This window comes from Phyllostomus discolor, chromosome 8, assembly GCF_004126475.2.
Source record: "Phyllostomus discolor isolate MPI-MPIP mPhyDis1 chromosome 8, mPhyDis1.pri.v3, whole genome shotgun sequence".
Classification (NCBI taxonomy): Eukaryota; Metazoa; Chordata; class Mammalia; order Chiroptera; family Phyllostomidae; genus Phyllostomus; species Phyllostomus discolor.
In genome coordinates, this window is record NC_040910.2 from 95,244,649 (window position 1) to 95,270,236 (window position 25,588).

The 25,588-nt window shown below is 36.4% G+C and overlaps 1 protein-coding gene and 2 pseudogenes across 6 annotated transcripts in view; 1 reads left to right on the forward strand and 2 right to left on the reverse strand.

The window, feature by feature from the left end:
• TRIM37 (tripartite motif containing 37) overlaps positions 1-25,588 on the forward strand; it is an 89,290-nt gene that overhangs the window by 2,215 nt on the left and 61,487 nt on the right. For 4 of the 6 annotated variants that reach the window (XM_036033652.1, XM_036033654.1, XM_036033653.1 and 1 more), the window contains exons 3-9: positions 8,636-8,676; positions 11,315-11,431; positions 14,113-14,200; positions 15,843-15,965; positions 17,561-17,684; positions 18,670-18,737; positions 25,271-25,395. In XM_036033652.1, the coding sequence (XP_035889545.1) occupies positions 8,636-8,676; positions 11,315-11,431; positions 14,113-14,200; positions 15,843-15,965; positions 17,561-17,684; positions 18,670-18,737; positions 25,271-25,395 (686 nt within the window). Of the gene's footprint in view, positions 1-8,635; positions 8,677-11,314; positions 11,432-14,112; positions 14,201-15,842; positions 15,966-17,560; positions 17,685-18,669; positions 18,738-25,270; positions 25,396-25,588 lie in introns of those variants that run through there. The other 2 variants (XM_036033656.1, XM_036033657.1) reach the window with 2 other exon arrangements.
• On the reverse strand, positions 13,309-13,408 carry LOC114504369 (annotated as a pseudogene).
• Positions 21,847-21,947, reverse strand: LOC114504377 (annotated as a pseudogene).

Consider the following 25,588-nt stretch of genomic DNA (forward strand, 5'->3'; position numbering starts at 1 on the left):
AATGTCTTAAATGAATATTTCTTAATAGGGAGGCCATCAGTGTATATTGTTTAGTACTGTGGAGGTGAATAATCATCAAGTGATAACTGCCATGAAATGTCTGGAAACCAAAGCCCACTGTAATTTTAGTATATTTACATGATTAAATCACTGCACATTTAACAAGTGATTTACAAAGGGCTGGCCTGCCTTGTGTTTGAGATTGAGGGATATGAAGATAAATGATGAAGTGCCTGCCCTGAAGGAGTTTAAATCTAATTGAGAGAAGGGACTGTGTGTTTATATTGAAGAATGTGTACCGTCATAAAGAGGCACTAACAAAATACTGTGAGGCTCAGAGGAGGGAGCGTTTATACTTGTTTGGTGGGTCAGACCAAAAAAAAAAAAAGCTGGTAATGGGTTCAAAGGTAAAGAATAAAATCACATAATCTTAATAGTTACAAGAGACCTTAGGGAGGAATATAATCCAGTGACTTTAAGGTTGAATGTAGATTAACTCCTCAAATAAAATTATAAGGAGGCTTAACAGGTAAGAACTTATTTTGGTTGTGTGTGGGGATTCAATAGTGCCTCTGCAGACCACCATGGAAAACTCTCCTGTCCATATTATTTAGTGGATTATTTCCTCCCTTGAGAAAATCAAAGCCATCTCACATGCTCTTCACCTCAGTTTCTCTGGGGTTCCTTATTTCTGCCTAAGGAGATAAATATTCCTTTGTGAAGAGTAATACCTCTAATATATAAATCATTTGCTTCTAGTCACAGCTAGCAAACTGTGGAGCTGGATATGAACCCAGGAAGTCTGGCTCAAGGGCCTGTGGTGTTTGCCACTGTACCATGTGCAGAAGACCTGGGTTATACACCATGCTAGTTCTCCCACCCATAAACTGAGACTCAGTCTTTCTTAACCTTGTTCCCTCAGCTATCTATAGAAGATGGGTGATAAGAAGGTGGCATCAGGGAGACAAACTAAAAGTAATTTAGAAACTGTAGAAATACTATCCTCTTGTAAGGTGTTACATTATTGTTTACTAGCAACTAATGCATGTCTTTGTTTTTTAAAAAAATTTTATTTGTTTTTAGAGAAGAGGGGAGAGAGGTATGGATTTGTTGTTCCCTCTCTCTCTCCCTTCCTCCCCTCTCTGGAGGACTGTTTTTAATTTCTTTGAGAAAGAGAGAGGGAAACATCTATTAGTTTGCCTCTTGCAGGCTCCCACCTGGAGATTGAGCCCGCAACCCAGATATGTGTCCTAGTCAGGATTGAACCCACAACCTTTTGGTGTACAGAATGATGCTCCAACCTGTTGAGCCACACCAGCCAGGGCCATTGATTGGTTTCTTGGTTGTGCTCTGACTGCAGATCAAACTGCAACCTTGGTGTATCCAGGTGAAGCTCCAGCCAGCTGATCTACCTGACCAGGGCCTCATTGGTTGATTGTTGTATGTACCTTGACTGGGGGGATCAAACTGACAACTTTTCTGTATCTGGACAATGCTCTAATCAATTTAGCTACCTGGCCAGGATTTATTTAAGTTTTATAAATGGTGTAACTGAAGCTAGATAAATGAAGTCATTGGCCTCTATCACTGTAGTTAATTAAGTGATAGAGTCTGGTTATGAACTCAGTCCTTTTGACGAAGGTTCAGTAGGCATGTGACCTCTGGTTATTACCTTATACCTCAGTGAGTCTTCATTTCGTCATTGTTACTGCTTCCTCCTCCTGTCCTTAAAGGCATATATTTCTTTCTTTTTTTAAGATTTGATTTATTTGATTTTTTAGAGAAAGGGGAAGGCAGGGAGAAAGAGAAAAACATCAGTGTGTGAGAGAAATAATCAATCGGCTGCCTCTCACAGGTCCCCAGGTGAGGACCTGGCCCATAACCCAGTCATGTGCTCTGACTGGGTATGAAACCAGTGACCTTTTGGTTTGCAGTCCGGTGTTCAACCCACTGAGCCATACCAGCCAGGGCAAGGCATATATTTCTTAAATATTGCTGCTGGCATTCTGTACTCTGAGGTGTCTGGGAAAATTTGATCTACTTTAGGACATTTGGTTCACTGTTGCAGGTTTAACTCTCGTTTCTATAAGTATGGCTCCCAAATCTGTTCCTTCAGTATTGACCTATAAATGTCGCATCTGATTGTCCTTCCAAGCATCGTCAGCTTTTTTCCAGATCAAATTCATCCTTTTATTTCCCAGATTGACTTTTTTGACTTCTTTTTGTCCTGTTCTGCCATTCAACCTTGAAATCTCTTTGATTTTAAGGCCTGTCAGTTATCTCCTAGTGTCTCATGTGTGTCCTACTTTTCTATTCCTATTATTACCATCCTAATAGAGAAATAGAGCCATTATTACGTCGTGCTTGGATTGTTATAGTTGTCTTCTCACTGATCTCTCTGTCTTGAATCTTTTCTTATCTCTAGTCTGTTTTGTATAATGCTGCCATATTGCTGTTTTTCGGTGATGTCACTTTTTTCCCTTCCAGACGCCTGTGAGATTTATTGCCTGAAGGATAAAGTCCAAGAATATATTACCCTTTTAGTCAGACCATCTGGATAATACTGTTCTAATCTTTCTTTCTAGAGTTGTCTTGATTCTTGAATGCACTAATTTGTTTCTTCAACAAATATTAATTGCATGTCTACTGCAAGTTAGGCATTGACTTCCAAAGGAGTCAACTTACTAGTTTGTATATAGAAAAAATAATTAAGTAGATATATATTAGATACCAGTAAGCACTATTAAGAAAATTGGAACTAGGTAAGGGATTGGAGTGGGGACATTGAGGAGGGCACAGGCAGGTTGATAGCTGTTTTAGATAGGGTTGTTGGGGAAGGTCTCTCTGAGAAGATGACATTTGAGCAGAGACCAAAATGAAATGTGGGAGTGTTGTGAGTAAGGAAAGAAAATATCCAGGCAGAGAAATTAGAAGGGGCAACGTCCTGGGAAAGGAATATGCTTAGTGTATTGAGAAATAGCAAAGAAGCCAGTGTAGCTAGAGCAAAGTGGACAGAGGAAGAGTGAAAAAAAGGAGATGAGTTTAGAGATGTTGTTGAGGACCTTGGGTTTTATTTTAAGTGTGATGGTAGCCATTGAAGGTTTTTGAATCATAATGACAAAATGTTTTAGAAGCTATAGCTGTGGTTACTATGTGGAAAGTGGACTGTCAGCAAGTGGGAGAGGAAGTGAGGAGATCAGTTATGCTTTATTAGTGAAAGGTGAAGGGTGGTTTCGACCAGGATGGTAATAGTAGAGGTGGTGAAAAATAAGGCAATTCTAGATATATTTTTTTAAAGGTTTATTTATTTATTTATTTATTTTTAGGGAGGGAAGGCAGGGAGAGGGAGAGAGAGAGAAACATCAATGTGCGGTTGCTGGGGGTTATGGCCTGCAACCCAGGAATGTACCCTGGCTGGGAATCGAACCTGGGATACTTTGGTTCCCAGCCCGCGCTCAATCCACTGAGCTACGCCAGCCAGGGCTTCTAGATATGTTTTGAAGGTAGAGCTTACAGATGGTATGTAAGGAAGTTTTTTATAGCATCCGGATGAATTACTGATACTCCATTCTGAGGTAGAAAAAACTTGGGGAGGAACAGATTTGAGTAGGCTATAGATGTAAAAGTCTTTGTTTTTACATGTATGAAGTTTATGCCATGGCCAGGTAGCTCAGCTGGTTAGAGTGTTGTCCTGAGTTTCCAAAAATAAGGTTTGGTATCTGGCCAGAGCACATACAAGAAACGAGTGAATGCATAAGTAAGTGGAACAACAAATTTGTGTTTCTCTCTCTCTCTGTCCCTTTTCTTACTCTAAAAGCAATAAATAGAAAAACTAACTTTAAATATATGAAGTTTGGGGTGTTTATTATACATTTAACTGGAAATCTTGACCGTTGGAAATATGAATCTGGAATTGAGGAAGGGGACTTTAGAGAGATTGAATTGTTAGTATATAGATAGTATTTAAAGCGGGGCGGGGGGGGGGGTCCAGTTAATTGAGTTCAACAGATTACCTCCTGTGGGAAGAGATTTTTAGGTCTGAGCTCTGGGTTGCTCAACCTTTAGAGGTCAGGAGGGGGAGGAAGATTCAGCAGATGATAAGAAGGAGCCTGAGTGAGGCATCACAGAATTCAAGGGAGAAACATGTTTAGAAGAGTGGGTTACCAGTGTCACATGGCTCTGGCCTGGGCATTGACCATTGGATTTGAGAATTTGTGGGTCATTGGTGGTGACCTTGATGAGTAGTTTTAGTGGGAATGGGGAACAAATACTTGCTGGGAGAGTGAGGCAGCAAGTATGAAAAACTCAGAATTTTGTAGTAAAGGAGAGAAATAAGAAATATGGTTAGAAGGGAGATGTTGAGAGTCAACATTTTTCCCTCTTTTTGGAGAAGATTTACATCTTGCTTTGACTGAACCAGTAAACAGAATAATTAATGATGCTGGAGAGATGGGGATAATTACAGGAGCAGTCCTTGAAAAGCTGGGCACTCCACCCAACCAAATTGTAGTATCTTTCATTTCAGTGCGTTCCCTTCTCTTTCATCCCATCTCTGTTCATTTGACCATGGAAATTTAACTGCCTATGAAAGTACAGGGACTCATGTCATTGAATAAAACAAGCTAAGGTCCAGACCCTTGAATAAACGTGTCCAAAGTTTGCTAGTAGTTAGTGACCAGGATTGAACTCCCATTCCAGTTCTCTATCCACGGCTGGTGCCTACATGCACGTGCACACACGTGTGTGCGCTTTCTCACACTTTTCTCTCATCACATTATCTTATGTTTTCATGTTTGGTCTCTTTTAATTATCTAACTACACTTAGTTGATTCTCTTTTATTACTCATTCCCCTTTTTTGGATTTAAACCCCCTTTTTTGTCCCCGTAACTCTCATTTTGTTTTGTTTTCTTGATTTTTTTCAGCATAAGTAGCACTTTTATGTTTGCCTATAATTATTGATGTTCTTTTGTTTCTAATTTTGCAGCCTTTTTAAAATTAGGTATAATTGACTGAAATAAACTGCATATTTAAAGTGTGTGGTTTGATAAGTTTTGACAAATGTATATACCTGAGAAAGCATCACCACAGTTGAGATAATGAAAATACCTGCATTCCTCCAAAGTTTCTTTGTGTCTTTTGGTAATGCCTCCTTCTGCTTGTCTTGTTCCCAGGTGACCACTGATCTGCTTTCTGTTGCTATTGATAAGTTTAGATTTTCTGGAATTTTATACAAATGGAATCTTACAATATGTACTCTCATGTATCTGTTTTTTTGTTTTTGCTTTTGTTCTCAGAATTATTTCATATTTACATTACGTGTGTCAATAGTATTCCTTTTTATTGGTCAGTAGTAGCATTGTATTGTATGTATATGCCATCATTTGTTTATGCACTAACCTGTTTTTGTTTTCTTGTTTTAGATGGGGGATAATTGACATGTAAAACATTACATTAGTTTCAGGTGTACAGGACAGTTGTTGTTTTTTTAACGGAGGAGTCCTTCCTTTCTTTCTTTCTTTTTTTAAGCTTTTATTTATCTTTAGAGGGGAAGGGAAGGAGAGAGGGAGAGAAATATCAATGTGTGGTTGCCATTTGTGCATCCCCTGCTGGGAACTGGCCTGTAGCCCAGGCATGTGCCCTGACTGGGAATCGAACCACGATCCTTTGTTTCGCAGGCCCACGCTCAATCCACTGAGCTACACCAGCCAAGTGTGGTGTACAACACATTTCTACATTTGAGATCTGTATATGTTGCAAAATGATGGTTACACTAGGTCTAGGTAACATCTGTCACCATACATAGTCACAAAAATTTTTTCTTGTGATGAGGACTTTTAAGATCTGTTCTCTTAGCAATTTATAGTAGTATAGCAGTATAGTATTGTAAACTGTAGTTACCATACTCTACACATTCACTTGTTGATGAACACATGGGTTGCTTTTAGTTTTTTGGCATTTACATAGAAAACGGCTATGAACATATGTACCAGTCTTTGAATGGACTTAAGTTTTCATTTCTCTTGGGTGAATAATGAGGAATGGAATGTCTAGATCATATGGTAGATGTATGTTTGACTTTTTGACAAATTGTCAGGCTGTCTTCTAAAATAGTTGTATCATTTTACATTCTCACCAGCAGTTTATGAGAGTTCTGGTTCTTCCACATTAATGTCAACATTTGGTGTTTTCAGCCTTGAATTTTAGCCATTCTCATAGGTATGTAGTAGTACCTCAATTTTCCCCTTAAGTTCAGGAAGAAGACAAGGATGCCTACTTTTATTCTGTCCAGTACCTTCTCTCCCAACCCCTGGTAACCACTATTTTTTCTGTCTCTATGAATTGGACAAGTCTAAGTACCTCATATAAGTGCAATTGTACAATATTTGTCCCTTTGTATTTACTTCTGGGCTCTCTATTGGTCTCTTTCTCTCCTTATGTGAGTATCAAACTGTTTCAATTACTGTAGCTTTGCAGTAAATTGGATCAGGAAATTCCACATAGTTTGGGGTCCCTTGAGATTCTTTTATTTTTCTTGCTTAATTGCTCTGGCTGAAATTTTCAATATTATATTGATTAGAAGTGTTGAAAGCAGGTATCCTTGTCTTTTCCCTGATCTTAAGGGGAAAGTTTTCAGTCTTTAACCATTGAAGATGATGTTTGCTCTGGGTTTTCTAAAGAAAGGGCTTATTAAGTTGAGAAAGTTCCTTTCTGTTTCTTGAGTATTTTTATCATGAAAGGATACTAGATTTAGTCAGAGGCATTTTTTGTATCAATTCAGATGATCAGATGTCTTTTTTCCTTCGTTTTATTATGTGGTGTATTACACTGAATGATTTTTGTATGTTGAACTGTTCGTGAATTTCAGTAATAATTTCCAGTTGGTTGTGGTGTATAATCAAGGAAACTTGAGCTCAGTCACTTGTGTAGTGTCCTGTGGTTAGTAAGTGCCAGAGCTAAGAATCAGACTGAAGTCTGAATACTGTCTGAAGCTTGTGATTCTTCCTTCCCCTTAATGGAGAGAAATTAATTATTTAGTTGAATGTGGAGGAAATGCTGTAAAGACTTTTTTTAACATTGTGCATTAATATTGTTCACACCTTTGGTTTTGGTTTGGGAGAAACATTGTTTTTCCCAGAGTATTAAAATTGCCACATTTATTTTATTTCTTTATTTTTAAAAGATTTTATTTATTTAGCCCTGGCTGGTGTGGCTCAGTGGATTGCACGCTGGCCTGCAAACCAGGAGGTCACCAGTTCTATTCCCAGTCAGGGTACATGCCTGGGTTGCCAGGCAGGTCCCCAGTAGGGGTCATGCAAGAGACAATCACACATTGATGTTTCTCTCCCTCTCTTTCTCCTTCCCTTCCCTTCTGTCTATAAGTAAATAAAATAAATCTTAAAAAATATTTTATTGATTGTGCTGTTACAGCTGTCCCAATTTTTCTCTCTTTGTCCCTTTCCACCCAGCTTCCCCCACTCCGCTCAGGCAGCCCCCCACCTTTGTTCATGTCCATGAGTCATGCGTGTAAGTTCTTTGGCTACTCCATTTCCTGTGCTGTACTTTACATCCCCATGGCTTTTCTGTGACTACCTATTTGTACTTCTTAATCCCCTCACCTCTTCATCCATTCTCCCACACCTCCTCTCATGTGGCAACCATCAAAACACTCTTTGTATCCATGATGCTGTCTCTGTTCTTCTTTGTTTTTTAGATTCAGTTGTTGATAGATTTGTATTTTTTGCCATTTTATTATTCATAGTTTTGATCTTCTTTTCCTTAAATAAGTCCCTTTAACATTTCATATAATAATGATTTGGTGTGATGATGAACTCCTTTAGTTTTTCTTGTCTGGGAAGCTCTTTATCTGCCCTTCCATTCTAAATCATAGCTTTGCTGGGTAGACTTAGCATCTCCTTTGTATGTGGTGTGATACTGCACCCTATCCAGTAATAATTAAATCAATTAAATTAATAGAATTTGATAGGATTCTGATAGAATTTGATAGGATAGAATAGAATAGGATTTAGTGGAGATGTTTTATAATTAAAAGGTTTTGTAAAAACCTTTTTACAGTTACGAGGAAACAGAGTTATGTAGATGTTTTAAGTTACTGAACTGTAGAACTTGTAAGAAGGTTTTACTATATTGTTTATTCATATATTAGGTCTAATTTATATGTGTATAATGTATGTACTTCAGAATTAGATTGCTTATCTAAAAAGGAATTTAGTAGTACCTTGAACTTTTTGGGATTTGGTTAGAAGTATATCATCCCTGTGGATTATGTTTGGAGATAACAGTGACAGTATCGTTATTTTTATGAAGATTACACACATCTTCCCTGTGAGATCAAGTAGTCTCCTAGAATTGCTTCCTTTCCTGTGAGAGAATAGCTTCTTAGCTATTTTGGAATGGGTTCTATCCCTTGGAAGTTTGTCCTGGTCACAATGATAATGAGAAGAGGGTTGTTTAACTGTTTCTACAATATAACTATATAATTAATGCAGGCACTAGAGAGTTAAACTCATTAAATTTGGTGTATAAGTATTCAGTGTGTACAGATGAAAGTAATGGTATTTCTGTAATCAAAATCTAATTATTTATTTATTTATTTATTTATTTTTGCCTCCTCAGCGCTGGCTGACAGAGCAGAGAGCTCAGTGTCCTCATTGCCGGTAATTGTTTTGCTATGATTATTTGTGAATTTGGAAAATAATAAGGTGGTGCAGTTGGAGTGTGCCAGAGCATTAATAAAGTTCTTTCTGCAGTCTGCTGTATTTCTCCTCTTTGTAAATACAGCTGGAAAGAAAAGTAATCTTTCTAGATACAGCAATGCAAACTAATTTATCTGACTTAGAATTTTATAGAATGCATTACATTATTTACCTTCTTTTAGAAAATCGTGTAACTTCTTATCTTACCTTTCTATAAAAAAAGATTTTATTTATTTATTTATTTATTTATTTATTTATTTTTAAAGAGAGGGGAAGACAGGGAGAGAAACGTCCTTGTGGTTGCGCCCCCAGCTGGGGACCTTTCCTGCAACCCAGGTTGTGCCCTTACCAGGAATTGAACTGGTGACTTCTTAACTTGCAGGCTGATGCTCAATCCACTGAGCCACACCAGCCAGGGCCCTTTTATTCTTCTAACTTACTTTTTATAATGAGAAAATTTTTAAAGTTTTCTGGTTTAAAAAATCTTGATAGTATAGATAAAGTATAAAATAAAAAGTCTTCTGACTCTGTTTCTCCCCTCCTAGTCTTTTCATGAAGTAACACTTTCAGATGAAATTACTGGATTTGGTGTCTATTCTTCTAGACCGTTTTCTATGTATATACTGATACATATACATATTTTTTTCTTACAAAACAAATGATACAATACTTGCTTGCTTTTTGAATGAAAAATAGTACCTTTATTGATGTACAGGTGTCATTCAAAAAAATGTTTAAATAGCCCTGGCTGGTGTGGCTCAGTGGATTGAGTGCTTGCCTGTGAACCAAAGTGTCACCAGTTCTATTCCCAGTCAGGGCACATACCTGGGTAGGAGGCCAGGCCCCCAGTTGGGGGTTTGCGAGAGGCAACTACTCACTGATGCTTCTTTCCCTCTCTTTCTTCCTCTCTTCCCCTCCCTCTAAAAGTAAATAAAGAAAATCTTTTTTTTTAATTTGTCATTCTTTTTTATTTTTTATTTATTTATGTTTAGAGAGGGAAGGGAGGGAGGGAGAGATAGAGAGAGAGAGAGAAACATCAATGTGCAGTTGCTAGGGGTCATGGCCTGCAACCCAGGCATGTACCCTGGCTGGGAATCAAACCTGTGACACTTTGGTTCGCAGCCTGTGCTCAATCCACTGAGCTATGCCAGCCAGGGCTAATAAATAAAATCTTTTAAAAAATGCTTAAATAATCTATTATGTGATCATACATTTATTTATTTATTTTTATATTGAGAGACACTTAGATTGTTTCCACTTTCGGTTATTTTAAATAATGATGCCAGACCACACCAAAGGATAGTTTTTTTACCATTTTGCCTTCCTAATAAAAGATATGAAAGTTCCTTTTCCTCACATGCATATGAATGCTGTCTATTACCAGTCTCATTTTTTAAAATTATTCACTTCTAGAGAGTGGGAAAGGGAGGGAAAAAGAGAAGGTAAGAAATATCAGTGTGAGAGAGAAACATGGATCAGTTTCCTCTCTTACATGCCCTGACTGGGGACCGAACCTATAACCCAGCCTAGTGGCATGGAACTGGCTGGCGACCTTTCACTTTGTGGGATGATGCCCGAATAGTTGAACCACACCAGTCAGGGCAATCTGTCATTTATTTTCATTTTGGTAAGTGGAAAATTGTATCTCATTTTTAATGTTTTTTAAAAAATGATTAAAACTGAGCATCTTTAGAAATATTTTTAGACATTTACATTTTTTTTATCTTAAACTATCTCCATCTTCTGCCAATTTTTCTTCATGTTTTTCACATTCTTTTAAGAACTGCATTATCAAATGGAACTCTAATGATGGAAATGTTTTATAACATTGCTAGCCACTTTGTTAGCTACATGTGGCAATTGAGCACTTCAAATATATCTGGTGTAACTGTCATGAAATTTTATTTTTATTTTATTATATTTCAATTAATTATCCTCACCTGAGGGCATTTTTCATTGCTTTTAGAGAAAGAGGAAGGGAGAGAGGGGGAAAGAGAGAAACGTTGATGTGAAGAACATCAGTTGGTTGGTTGCGTTTTCATACGTGCTGTGACCAGGGATTGAACCTGCAACCTAGGTTTGTGCCCTGACTGGGAATTGAACTTGCCACATTTCAGTCTATGAGATGATGCTCCAGCCAACTGAGCCACATTGGCTAGGGCTAGTGTGAATTTTAAATAGTCACACATGGCTAGTGGCTATCATTTTGGACAGTATAACTTTAGAATTAAGAATTCTGAATTGTCAATATTTTTTGTTTACTTTTTTAAATTATAACATTGACATAAAAATAAGTTACAATATATACTTTTTATTGTGTTTTGTTATCGTAATAGTAATATAGTATGAATGTGATTGTGAGCTGTTTTGAGGAATTTGTTTTCTTAATTGATCATTTCTTTTTCTAGCTTTCTTGAGATATACTGTAATTGAAAAAATTGTAAGATATTTAAAGTTATGATTTGATAAATGTATACATTGTGAAGGGATTTCCTTCCATCAGAGCCATAACCTCACATATTTGCCTTTAGAATGTATTTATTTTGGAAAATAATCTCAAATTCTTCAGTTAAAATGTATGTATGTATCTTCTCTCTAGTGCTCCACTCCAGCTACGAGAACTAGTAAACTGTCGTTGGGCAGAAGAAGTAACACAGCAGCTTGATACTCTTCAACTCTGTAGTCTCACCAAACATGAAGAAAATGAAAAGGACAAGTATGTGATCGATTTCTCTGTTTAAGTATTTAGAGATTTTGTTTTATGTTGTTTTAATGAAACGATTGAAGGATTTATTTTTAAAGATTTTATTTTTATTTACTTTTAGAGAGAGGGCATGGGTGGGAGAAAGGGAGAGAAACATCAATGTGCAAGAGATATATCAAGTAGTTGCCTCTTACACGCCCTCAACTGGGGACCTGGCCCACAACCCAGGCATGTACCCTGACCAGGAATCGAACCAGCAACCTTTCAGTTCACAGGCTCACAGGCCAGTGTTCAGTCCACTGAGCCACACCAGCCAGATCTGTGTTGGGTTGTTTTTTTTGTTTTGTTTTGTTTTGTTTTGTTTTTTAGTTTTGTAGGTGAACACATTTTTTTTCTGACATGGTACAGGTATTACTATCTGGAAAGACCCTTCTAACTTTTTTTTTTTTTAATATTCATCGAAGGACTTTTTTTATTGCTTTTAGAGAGGAACATCGATCAGTTGCCTTCTCATATGTGCCCTGACTGGGGGCTGTACCCACAACCTAGGCATGTACCCTGACCAGTGATGGAACTGGCAGCCTTTCAGTTTACAGGGTCAACACTCCAGTCAGCTGAGCCACACTGGCCAGGGTAATGCTGCTTTCATCAGAGCCTCATGGAACTGCCACAGTTGCTAATCTCTTTTCTTTGCCTCTTGATGCCTTCTGGCTCCCTTGGGTTTGCTGAAGGTGCCTGTAGGTCATTGATTAAGAATTGTTCTGATAAATTTCCTATATTTTAAAAGCTATATTCTAAATTTGATGGTATCAAAATCATACTAAATGAGCTTCCAGACAGTAACATATATGCTGTTTCTTCATACCTTTATTTTTTCTTCGATACTTAAATTACTTGTAAGTAAGAATATAAAATGTAGGCCTATTTGGGTATTTTTAAGGTTAGTGTACTTCCATGATGAGCAGAACAAATGCAACACTGTCTCTTTAAAAGCAAGAGAAAAAAGAATTTTTTTATTGTGGCAAAATACATACACATAATGTAAAATTCACCATCTTAACCATTTTTAAGTGTATCGTTCAGTAGTGTTAAGTATGTACACATTGTCACACAATTTCTACCAGGGCTGCCATAACAGAATAGCACAGACTGGGTGGTGTAAACAGTATATTTACTTGCTCACAGTTTTGGAGACTGAAAGGAAGTCCAAGGTCAAGGTATTGTCATGTTCTGTTTCTAGTGAGACCTCTCTCCTTGACTTGGACAAGGCTTTTTCTCTGTGTCCTCATGTGGCCTTTTCACTAAGCGCATGTACACTTCTGGCATCTTTCTTGTCAGGTCGTCAGTCCTGTTGGGTTAGGCCTTCACATTTATGGCCTCATCTGACATCCTTAAAGGCCCTGTTTCAAGGAACATGTATAAAGGACCCATGGACAAAGCCAAAACGGGAGGAAAGAAGGGGAGGGGTGGGGGAAAGTGGTGGTGGGAAAATGGAGTCAGCTCCATTTTTATTCGAACAGCAATAAAAAAATGATTTAAAAATATATTTTAATAGTTTAAGCAGATAAAATTAAAGGTCAGTCTTACCAGTTAAAAGCATGTGATGTTAATTTAGGTACTTTATATGTGTCACTTTAGGGCAGCACTGTCCAATAAAAATGTGATGTATGCCACTTAGATAATTTTAAGTTGTCTAGTAGCCACATTAAAAAAATGAGAACTGATTTGAAAAAAGAGGCCCTGTTTCTTAGAACAGTTACATTAGGGCTTTCAACATAGAAATTGGGCAGGCGGGGTGGGTGGTACGCAGTTTAGTTTATTACCAGGTCCATCTTCATTCTTTTGCAAGTGGATATCCAACTTAAGGGAAAACTTTTTATTTTATTTTTTAAAATACAGAACACTTCACAAGTTTGTGTGTCATCTTTGTGCAGGGGTCATACTAGTCTCTGATTCCAGTTTTAGTATATATGCTGCCGAAACAAGCACGGGAAAACTTAAAAATTGAGTTCATTTTTCATGAGGATCTGTAATTTGTACAGTTAATCACGTTTAGAAAAAGTATTTGTGTGTGCATATAATCTCACATAATCTAATTTGTCCAAAAATGTAGGAGCAGGCTAGAATTTATCATCCATAACAGATGCACACTGGTATGCTGCAAAAAATTTTAAAGTATGTACCTGACTATTTAGTCAGGGGCACTGACTTCTTTCTCTTGGATTGTCAAATAAAATGACAACAGACAACACTGTAATAGCTATTCAGTGTGAATGAATAAAAATTGGAACTACTGTTTTTTTGTCAGATCAGCAAAAAATATATTATTTCACGTGCCACAGAATTTTAGTAATTAGTGTATGTATGCCATGAGATGAAAAAGATTGAAAATCGCTGATCTGTAGTGATGCTAGGAAATGATGCCATATTTCTACTTTATTAAGAAACGTACTCATTTTTTAAGTGATTCTTAGTTTTTATAGATGAATGAAAATAGTACTTGAAGAAAATTGTGTTCGAGTGTAATTCTTTAGGTTAGTTTACAGAAGCCATGGAATACATTTTATATTGTTTTCTGAGGTATAATTGTTTAAAATTGACCAGCTTTCCCAAACTTAGGAATTTGTTGAGGTAATTATGTTCCAATATTAATTAATTTAATTTATAACTGTATTTTTTTTCATAACATGTAGATGTGAAAATCACCATGAAAAACTTAGTGTATTTTGCTGGACTTGTAAGAAGTGTATCTGCCATCAGTGTGCACTTTGGGGAGGAATGGTGAGCAGAACAAATTCAGCATATTGTTTTAGAGACTAGAAAGCACTGAAGTAGTTGTTTGATTTAGATAGAAAATAATATTTTACTGTTTATAGAATGAAAATTAAATGATTCTGCTTTATAGCAGATAGTATCATTCCTTCTGTTATTCAAGAAAAACATCTTTTGCGGGAGGTTTTGATACGGGATGTATATTCCTTGAGTAAATATTTTCTTTTCATTGTAAACCTATAAAATGTATATCTATCTGCAAATCTTTTGTTGTAGGATCAAGGTTTGCTTTTTGTTTGTTTATTAAAGATCAGTTGATCTCATGTCCTCGCCACAGTTTCCAATTTTGGTTTATTTAAAGTGGAAAAACAACTTTTAAAAAAATGAAAATATGAATGCAAACATCTAGATCTTATGACTTGTTTTTTAATTTTTTCCAATCTAATTTAAATCTAGTTTTTTTTTAACTTTTTCTTTTTTAAAGCTTTTATTTTTTAGAGAGGGGAAAGGATGGAGAAAGAGGGAGAAAAATATCAAGTATGTGGTTGCTTCTCATGCGCCCCCTTACTGGGGACCTGGTCCCCAACCCAGGCATCTGTCCTAGACTGGGAATCAAACCAGCGACCCATTGGTTCGCAGGCCGGCACTCAATCCAATGAGCCATACCACCAAGGGCTAAATATAGTTTTTTAAGGTTACCTACCTTTATAAAGTCTAAAACATTCAAGTTTTCCTGGAAATAATTTTTATTTTATATTTGTGTTGTGTTATTTAATTAATATTGTTATATACTTACTGTAATAAGTGTAATAGACATAAATAGGTTTGAGAATAAACAATAGATTCTTGGTGGGGAAAATTAGTCGTAGTGGGAGCAGAAGTGCTTGGACATCTAAAAGTGCCTGTTAGCAATGAGAATTAATCATTTGGTCATCAGCATATTTTAGAGAGAGAATGGCACGCAAGTTGGTTGAGTAGAGCTCCAATAAGAGAGCTTTCTGCTGGAATTTGAATACTCCTGTGCTGACTAGAAAAAATTCAGTTCCCACAATTTAGTACTTTAAATAAACGGTTTTGTAAGAAGCAGTGGAAACATTTTTTCCATATTTTAAGTGGGTGTGCAAAAATCCACATCTTTTTTTTTTTTTCTTTCTTAGAAACCATGGCTGGGTGTTTTGATGAACAAAACATTATATTATAGGAAATTTCTTATAATAGAAATTTAAGTTCTGTTTACCAATCCAGAGAGGTATAAATTACAATGCTAAAATTAAATAGGAAATTGATTTTAGGTTGTCAACTCCAAAAAATATTTTTTTTAATATAGCTGGCTTTGTAAGACTAATTTGTATGGGCCTTCTGTTTCTGCAGTAACTCTGGTAGGAGGAATAGGTTCATTGCTTTTGCTAATAGTGTGCCATGGATCTTTCTCTCAACTGTCTTTCTAGTTTATTCAGTTGTGCTAGAGACTGGGTATTCAGTGATATAAGCAGCTTCTGGCTTGTTTAACAAAGTAAAGGCAGCCAAAAAGATAAAATTCAGTTGAAAATATTTACCGGTATATTAGTGTTCATAGAGTGTTAATAAAGGAATGTAAATGCAGGTGAGACATATGAAAATGTTCTAAAGTTACTCTTATTAATTTCAATAGCATGGCGGACATACCTTTAAACCTTTGGCGGAAATTTACGAGCAGCATGTTACTAAAGTGAATGAAGAGGTAGCCAAACTTCGTCGGCGTCTTATGGAACTAATTAGCTTAGTTCAAGAAGTGGTAAGATGACTACTAAGAGCATTATCCCTTTTATAGTCGGTACTATGTGATTTAGTTTTCATAATGTAAGTCAGATGTTGAAATCAAGATTTGAAAATTTGATAGGATATATTTATAGTCAAGTCTCACCAACTTCAAACTAGCTGAGGAATTAGGATCCAAATCTCTGGCGTCTTCTACAGTTGGAACCAAGGGAATTGCCTCTGACACAGAAATAGAGAATCAGTTAGTTAAATAAGCATTGTGTTTTTTTTTATAGAATCAATATTGACTTTTAGAAAGTCATTAAGTCATTCATTCTTTGGACCCCCAGCTTTTGGGAGTTTTGTTGCCAAGGAATGAATTATTTCTGATGTCCTGGATTAGAAATCAGCAGAATTGCAAGAATAATATAAAATAATACTCTTCAGATGCTGTATGGGTCAGAGAGTTTTGGTGAGCTATTTACCATTTATATACAATAAGCTTCAAACATTTAAATACTAAATATACTTTTGGAATGTATTTTGTTTCAAGTTGTCAGAATGTAATTGTTACTAATGAGGTTTGGGGACCATTCCTAACTTAAGATGTCATCTTTATTTTACCCCCTTCAGGAATAAAAATCCAGATCATTGTTTATAGCTTCCCTCATACAGAATGTAGTGTTTTTGAGTTGTATATATACTGTCTACAAAATCATGTGGGATATTAAGTGGTTGGTGTCTGTTTGGCCTTTATTTGACTACCTTTTATTATTTTCTCTGTAATGTTATATTTTGATCATTAGGGAGGGTGTGCTAGGTTGAGATTCTCTCTGCTGGTATTTATAATAATAGTAAGTATAGGAAATGCTGCTTTTTATTTTCTGAGGTATGCTATTATAAATTTTATATGTGCTCTGCAGTCTTTTAAAATCTATTTTTCTTCTGAATAAAATGAAAAACTTTGTGAACTAGAGTGAGTACACATGGTTTGAAATTTTTGTAAATGTATTTTAGGGTTTTGCATGATGTGAACTGGCTTCCGTATACTTCTGTTTTCAAATAGTGGTTTCTTTCTTTAAAAAAAAGAAGATTTTATTTATTTATTTTTAGAAAGGAAGGGAGGGAGAAACAGGGAGAAAAACATTGAGGTGAGAGAGAAACATCAGTCGATGGCCCCTTGTATGCACCTCAACTGGGGTTGCAACGCACAACCTGCATGTGTGCCCTGACCTGCAGTCGAACCAGCGAACAATGCCCAACCAACTAAGCCACACTGGTCAGGGCTCAGATGGTGGTTTATTATCAGAGATACAATTGGGGCTTTGAGTCTGTATTGTATATATGATATCTAAACCAATTTTTATAATTATATACCTATCTTTTATTCATTTATTAATTTATCAATTTTATTTATTTTTTTAAACTTTTTTCTTACTCAGTTTATTGTATACAATGTCTTTAAAGCCATGCGTTTCCTGTGATATATGAACAATAAAAAGTATTGGCTTATAATTTTTAAAAAGGAAATCAATGGGCCTTAAGAATAACTGCAGTGATTACTTTAATGTCTGTTTGCTTCTGTTTTAAAAATTCTTCAATTAAATTTTTTTTTACCTGTTTATTTTCTAGGAAAGAAATGTAGAAGCTGTAAGAAATGCAAAAGATGAGCGTGTCCGGGAAATTAGGAATGCAGTGGAGATGATGATTGCTCGGCTTGACACACAGCTGAAGAACAAGCTTATAACCCTCATGGGTGAGTGTTTTTCTGTGCTGCTGGGGTCCCTGGTGCTCTGAGTCTTCTTGAGGTTCAATCTTTGAAAAGATTGGTGAGTTGCTTAGGCTAGCAAAAGATCGGTTTAGGAAATAAAAGTTCCTCCTTTTAAGTGTTCCCTTGTTCAAAAACATTACTCCAAATTAATGTAACTGGTTTTGTGATTTAAAAAGAACATGGTCTGATTAGGCAAGTATGCCTATTCTGTTGACTTTTTTTTTTAACATGTCAAGCAGTTTCTTTCTTCGATAGTTTCTGTAATAATAATTCTTTTATCCCTCTGTGTTTCTAGTTTCTTGAGACTATTTTCCTTTGGGGAGATTCTTTTTTTTTTTTTTTTTTTTATAATTTTATTTATTTATTTTTAGAGAGGGAAGGGGGAGAGAGAGAGAGAGAGAGAAACATCAATGTGCGGTTGCTGGGGGCCGTGGCCTGCAGCCCAGGCATGTACCCTGACTGGGAATCGAACTTGCGATGCTTATGTTCACAGCCCGCACTCAATCCACTGAGCTACGCCAGCCAGGGCGAGATTCTTTTTTTTACAAGTTATGTTCAAAGACTGTACCTTTTGTTGACATTTAACCTAAATATATGGCCAACTTCATTCTTTTTAAGCCACAAGTTAAATTTTGGGGACGAATTATTTCCGAATGGTTGACTGAGTAAAAAATTTACTTTTCTAGATTTTTATAGTCCTTTTGAAGAGGCAATGACATTACTTTCTTTGCAAAGTAAATTAGCATTGTATATTTCTCAGGTGAATTTAATAGATCTAAATTGCATCAAAGCTGCTGCAATATTAAATTGAACCTCTTTTAAAGCTCTGGAAAAAAATTTTAAGGTAGCTGTAATGAAGTTTTGCTTTCCTAAAATTGATTACTTGTTATTGAAGGTATTTAGTGAAAGTTAATTTCATTCTTAAACCAATAATGAACTCGAGTGTTGGTATTTTGCTGTTTTTAACTAGGTCAGAAAACTTCTCTGACACAAGAAACGGAACTTTTGGAATCCTTACTTCAGGAGGTAGAGCACCAGGTAATGAAATATTAAATGTAATAAAGTCTTTATCGTTTTTGGCCATATGAATTAAAAAATTTTTAATAGACATTATAGAAAATCAAAAGATCTGGTGATATATGTGGTATACTGGGGATTTTTATGAAATAAAATTTAGCTGATCTCAAGTTTTCTCCATCATGTTTGGGAACTAGATAAAATTAATATTTATTGGTTTTTAAGGATGGAATTATTTTTACTGGGAATAGAGCATAGGATCTAAATCTATAAATGATTAAAATCATCTGACATTGTGATTTAAATGGTGCCTTTTGAGATAGAATGTTATTGTCAGCTACTTACATATAGCGATTCTTATCCTAAAATTAGGATTTTTATTTAAGGAAATTTTAGTTAAGTACCAAATAAATAGCAGGCATTGTTTTAGATGCTTGGAACACAGCAGTGGACAAAATGGAAAAATATCTCTCATAAGAGTTTATGTTTTAGATTGCAGGTAGGTAGGTGTGAATTATATAGTTAGTGTTAAATAGTTATTTGACATATATTCATTTGCCTTTTTTTTTTTTTATTTAAACACATTCTCTTTTAGTCTTTTATTCCTTTTGATTTTTAACATACTTTATTATCAATTGACCTATTAATAGTAACTTGTAATATACTATATAGAAGAATGCAATATACTTCGGTTCTATCAACATTATTTTTCTTTAAGAAAAATGAGATAGATATTTCATTGACAACTCATTTAGTCTTGCAGTTTCACTTTCATGTTTACGTACTTAGTTATAGCTCTGATGACAATCATATTCTTCTTTGGATCTTTTTTAAATGTAACATTGGAAGATAAGCATTTTTGAATGTTATTTCAGAAACTAGTTTTAATTCTGTATGAATTGATGGTGGGTAGATAGATAAATTTCCATTGTTGTTGGACATTTATTTATGTATGCCCGTCTATAGTGAGTATTGCATGTGTTGCTTCTGATTCTTTTGACTGATTCCTAGAAGTGGAATTACTAAGTCAAAGGCATTGATTATTATTAAAGTTACTATACATGAAAATCAAATAGTTGAAAACTAATGAGCACTTACACATGGGTCAGAGATTGTATTGTGAGTGATAACTTGAAAACTGGTCACAGAAATGAACCAGAAAGAAGTGTAACCCTTTCTCTATCTCTTCAGAGAAAACCGCAGTATAGAAAGAATAACAATGGCCATAGAGGAAAAGAAACAAGAAGTAGATCATTTAAAATGATGCCATTTAAAAGCCTGTTATTTTCTTTTTTTTTTAATATATTTTATTGATTATGCTATTACAGTTGTCCCATTTCCCCCCTTCTCTCCCCTCCACCCTGTACCCCCCTCCCACCCACATTTCCCCCTTTAGTTCATGTCCATGTGTCATACTTATGAGTTCTTTAGTTTCTACATTTCCCGTACTATTCTTGCCCTCCCCCTGTCTATTTTCAACCTACATTCTATGCTACTTATTCTCTATACCTTTTCCCCCTCTCTCCTCCTCCCACCCCACTGCTGCTAACCCTCCATGTGCCCTCCATTTCTGTGGTTCTGTTCCTGTTCTAATTGTTTACTTAGTTTCTTTTGGTTTTGCTTTAGGTGTGGTTGTTAATATTTGTGAGTTTGCTGTCCTTTTACTATACATGTCTTTTCTTTATCTTCTTTTCTTAGATAAGTCCCTTTAGCATTTCATAAAATAAGGGCTTGGTGATGATGAACTCCTTTAACTTGACCTTATCTGAGAAGCACTTTATCTGCCCTTCCATTCTAAATGAGAGCTTTGCTGGATAGAGCAATCTGGGATGTAGGTCCTTGTCTTTCATGACTTGGAATATTTCTTTCCAGCCCCTTCTTGCCTGTAAGGTCTCTTTGGAGAAATCAGCTGACAGTCTGATGGGAACTCCTTTGTAGGTGACTGTCCCCTTACCTCTTGCTGCTTCTAGGATTCTCTCCTTTGTTTTTACCTTGGCTAATGTAATTATGATGTGCCTTGGTGTGTTTCTTCTTGGGTCCAACTTCTTTGGGGCTCTCTGAGCTTCTTGGATTTCTTGGAAGACTGTTCCCTTTGCCAGATTGGGGAAGTTCTCCTTTATTATTTGTTCAAATACGTGCTCAATCTGTTGCTTTTCCCCTTCCGATTCTGGTACCCCTATAATTCGGATATTGGAACATTTAAAGGTGTCTTGGATGCTCTTAATCTTTTCCTCAATTTTTTGAATTCTTATTTCATCATGCGTCCCTGCTTGGTTGATTCTATCTTCCTTCTGGTCCACTGTATTGTTTTGAGACTCATATTCCTTCCTTTCACTATTGGCTCTCCTCCGCGTGTCTTCCTGCATCTGTTTTATGGTACTCTGCATTCTTTCATCTAAATTTCGTCCAAAATCCACCAGTTCCGTGAGCTTTCTGATCACCAGTGTTTTGAACTGCGCATCTGATAGATTGGCTAGTTCTTGGTCGCTCAAAAGGATGAGTCCTGGGGGACTGATCTGCTCTGTTGAAAACATAGTTTTTTTGTGTGTGTGTTTTTTTTTTTTTTTCCCCTGTCTCTCTTTTTTTTTCCGGTCTGGTGGCTCTTGTTACGGTGGGGGGCGGAGCCTTAGGTGCTCACCGGGGCTGGGCACCACAGTCGCTAGATTGTGACGTTATATGTGGGGGCGGGGCGGGGCAGGGTGGGAGAAAACAATGGCGGTAGTTCCGTTCCCCTGGACTCAGACCCTTGTCTGGGCTTCTGGGCCGCGAGTTCTGCCCTGGTCCACAATCGCTGCCCCTCTGGGTCTGCCAGCCGCAGCTTGCGTACTCAGGGATCACCTCTCCGTTCTTGCGCTCCCGGATGGCTTTTGCGCCGATTTCGCGCCAAACCTTTCCCCGACCTCCGCGCACCACTGACCCGAGCCAGCCCCGTGCCCACCGGCTCGTCTTCTCCTACCAGTCCGGATGAATGGGTCTACTTCAACTTCTTGGCTGCCCGACTTCCATTCAGATAAATCCTCTGCCGGATCTGGGTGTTATTCTGATAGTAAATTATTGTTGTAAATTATTGGTTTTCTAATCTTGGTTGTGCGAGGATGTACGGTGCGTCCACCTATTCCTCCATCTTGCCGGAAGTCTCGCCTTCTTTTTTTAACGTATCATCCTTGTGTAGGGGCCAAGCTAATCTCTTGATCATTCAAATTTTAGTATATGTGCTGCTGAAGTGAGCATTGTATTCATGTCTTGAATTTGGTTTTTGGAATTTTTAAATTCTTCTCTATGCCTGATACATAGCTGTCTCCTGGGATTATTATATTAATTATCACCCTAGGGATTTCCTTTACTTTTGTCTTCGGTTGAATCACATTTCCTGATTCCCATGGCTTTTGCTCTCTTGGTTTATTCATTTGTTTTGGTATTATACTTCCTCTTGTAGCTTTCCTGAGAGGATAATTAGAATAAATTTTTAAGACTGAAAATAATTTGTATTCAGTCTTTACTATTGATTGACAGTTTGGCTGGTAGCATTCAGTATATACATATTTATTTAAATGTTCTTGTTTTTCTCTTTAGTACTCCCACTCATAGTTGTACATGTTGTTCCCTTGGCCCAGAGACTTTAATTTGTCCCCTCCAGAGAATTAAGCCAGCAGCCTTCTACTAAATTGACATGAGAAATTCAAACCAGGTGAAGTAAGGGCGGCATCTATGGATCTGTATGGCTTTTTTTTGTAAACAGCTTTTTTGAGGAATAATCAGCATGAGATAAACTGCATGTATTTAAAGTGTATATCTTGGTAAGTTTTGACAAATGTGTATACCTGTGAAGCCATCATTTTCTCCCAAACTTTCTTTGTGGCTCTGTAACCTCTCCTGCTTCTACCCACGCTCCCCCCTCCAAGTAACCCCCCATCTGCTTTCTGTCATTACAGATAAGTTTGCATTTTCTAGAGTTTTATGGATGGGAATGATACACATTATGTACTTGTTTTATGTCTTACTTCTTTGAGCAAAATTATTCTGCGATTTGTTCATACATCAGTAATAGTTCTTTCCTTTTTAATTGCTGTGTAGTTTTCTATTACTACCAATTTTTTATATACCGCCATTTGTTTTCCCATTCAACCATTTATGGTCGTTTGGGTTGCTTTTTGTTTTTGGCCTTTACAAGTAAAGCTACAATAAACATTCATGTACAGATCTACACGTATATTTCCTTTTCTCTTGGGTCCATCCAAGAAAGAATGGCTGGGTCGAATGGTAGATGAATGGTTAACGATTTGTGTGCTGCCAACTCTTTCCTGAAGTGACCACACTGTTTGATACTTCCGTCAGTAGTCTGTGAATAGAGTACCAGTTCTTGCACATCCTTGACAACATGTGATACAGTCCTCGTCTTTTGAATTTTAGCTATTCTCATAGGAGTGTAATAGTATTTCATTAAGGCTTTAATTTGCATTGTCTTATACCTAATTACGCGTTAAAACTAAAACTTCAAAAACTAGGGTGACAGCCCATACACTTGGAAGAGATATTTGTCATTCCTAGGACTGAAGAAGAATGGGTATGTGGAATTCCTAAAGAAATACAGCTCAATCATAAATAACTAAAACAATCTCATGAAAATTGAGCAAGGGATATGAACAGGTAGCTCACAGAACCGGATGTTCAGATGACCAGTGAATGTGAAATTTCATTGATAATCTGATAAGTATAAACTAAAATCACAACAAAATCCTATTTTATACTCATATTGGCAAAAATGTGTAAGTTAAAATGTAAATGTTGACAAGAATGTACAGCAACGGGAACTAATACACTGCTGATGGAAACGAGTCTGTGATTACTGGAGAGCAGTTTGCTAAAGTTGTCAGTATGCTGTAACCAGTAATTCCAGTTCAGAGAAACTCCCACATGTGTACAAGGAACTGTGCACTCCAGAGTTATTTTTAATAATGTCCATTGATAAAGAAGATAGATATATTGTATTATATTCATGTGATGATATTCATTAAAGCTGTAAAAATGAGATTATGAATATTAATACAATTAAATCACAAAAGCAGTGTTAAGCATGTAGGCTCCGTGTTGAGATGTATATGTACATAGCCTTATAGTCTTTATGTGAAGTGTGAAGACATTCAGAACATCGTTTATAGATATGCATAGACACATGGTACTGGTAGAAACACATGTACTGGGTAGCAGTAGTAAACTGCAGTTGAAGGAGTGAGTGACTTGGAGGAAATGTAGTCAAAGGATATTCACAGTATGTATTCAATAAATACTTGAACAAAAGCTATAAGTTTTTATATTTATCATATACCAATCACATGTCATTATTCTTGGTGAAATATAAGCAACTGTCATTGAAAAGATACAAAATCCAGTTGTAGTGAGTTTTATGAATATCATCCATCTGGCAGTTGATTAGTTTGCTCTGCTGCTATAACAAAATACCACAGAGTAGGAGGCTTAAACGATAAAAATTCATTTTCTCATTTTCCTGGAAGCTGAAGTCCAAGGTCAAGGTATTGACAGCTTTGGTTTCCCCTGAGTTTCCTCTGTTTGACTTGTAAATAAATGGCTGTATTTTCTCTGTTTCCTGAAGACCTCGTCTCCAAATACAGTTACATTCTGAGGGATTGAGGACTGGGACTGCAACCTAAGAGTTTGGGAGCACACACTTAATAGTTCACAAAGCTGTTTCATGTTGTACAATCACGATTGTTAAACCCAGCAAAGCAAGCATAGCTGTTATTCCAATTTTACATATAAACTGACTCTCAGAGTCATATAATTAGTGTGTGGCAGAAGTAGGACTTCTTGAATACAAAATGAGTAGCCTTTTAACTGTCATGCTTATTTATTAAAGTTGGATTTCTCCCTTCTTGCCTTTGGCATAGCTTAGTGTTCCCCAGTTGATATAGGTTAAAACTTTTTTAGGTGTATTACAGCTTAAGGTTTCTCTGGTTCCCTGGTATGTAATTGAGAAATCTTTGTTTGAAAGCTATAAAGCTATAGGGGTTTATTAATATACACAGTGGCTGCACTATAACAGTCTAAAATATATCTGTAGTTGTTTAAAAGTGGATTTACCCTGCCCTGACCTGTGTGACTCAGTTGCTTGGGCATAGTCCCATAAAGTGAGAGGTTGTGGGTTCAGTTCCCTGTCAGGGCACATGCCTGGCTTGCAGGTTCGGTCCCTAGTTGGTTGCATACAAGAGATGACCGGCCGATGTTTCTCTCCTTCTCCCTCCCTACCCCTCTCAAAAAATAAATCTTTTTAAAATTGAATTTACCCTAATATATGAGGAAAGAAAAGTGCTTTAAAATAAAAGACAATCAATGACTTTACTGTTAGAATGGGAATAAATACATCTACATTTTTTAATAGATTTTTCATTTTCAAGCCCACTTTGAGTCATTTTGTTTTTATCTCTTATTTTTTCCTCTATATAACCAGAACAATTTTTCTTTTCTTTGTTTATTAGGGATTTTGAACAGCCAATGAACAGTAATTTTGTTGATTCAGGTAATTTTTTTCCTCACAGTTGCGATCTTGTAGTAAAAGCGAGTTGATATCTAAGAGCTCGGAGATCCTTATGATGTTCCAGCAAGTTCATCGAAAGCCCATGGCGTCCTTCGTCACCACTCCTGTTCCACCGGATTTTACCAGGTACAGCACACTTTTACATTTTATTTTCATACTAAGTTTATGTGCAAATAAATGTACTTGTTTCAAAAAATGTTTTTCACTTTTTAAGGTGATGTTTATAGTGATGTGGTCTAGCGAATTTTAATTTATGCGTGTAAATTTGGTTTTAAAAAATCCTTATGGAATTACACATTTTTGACTGTAAAGAGAAGAT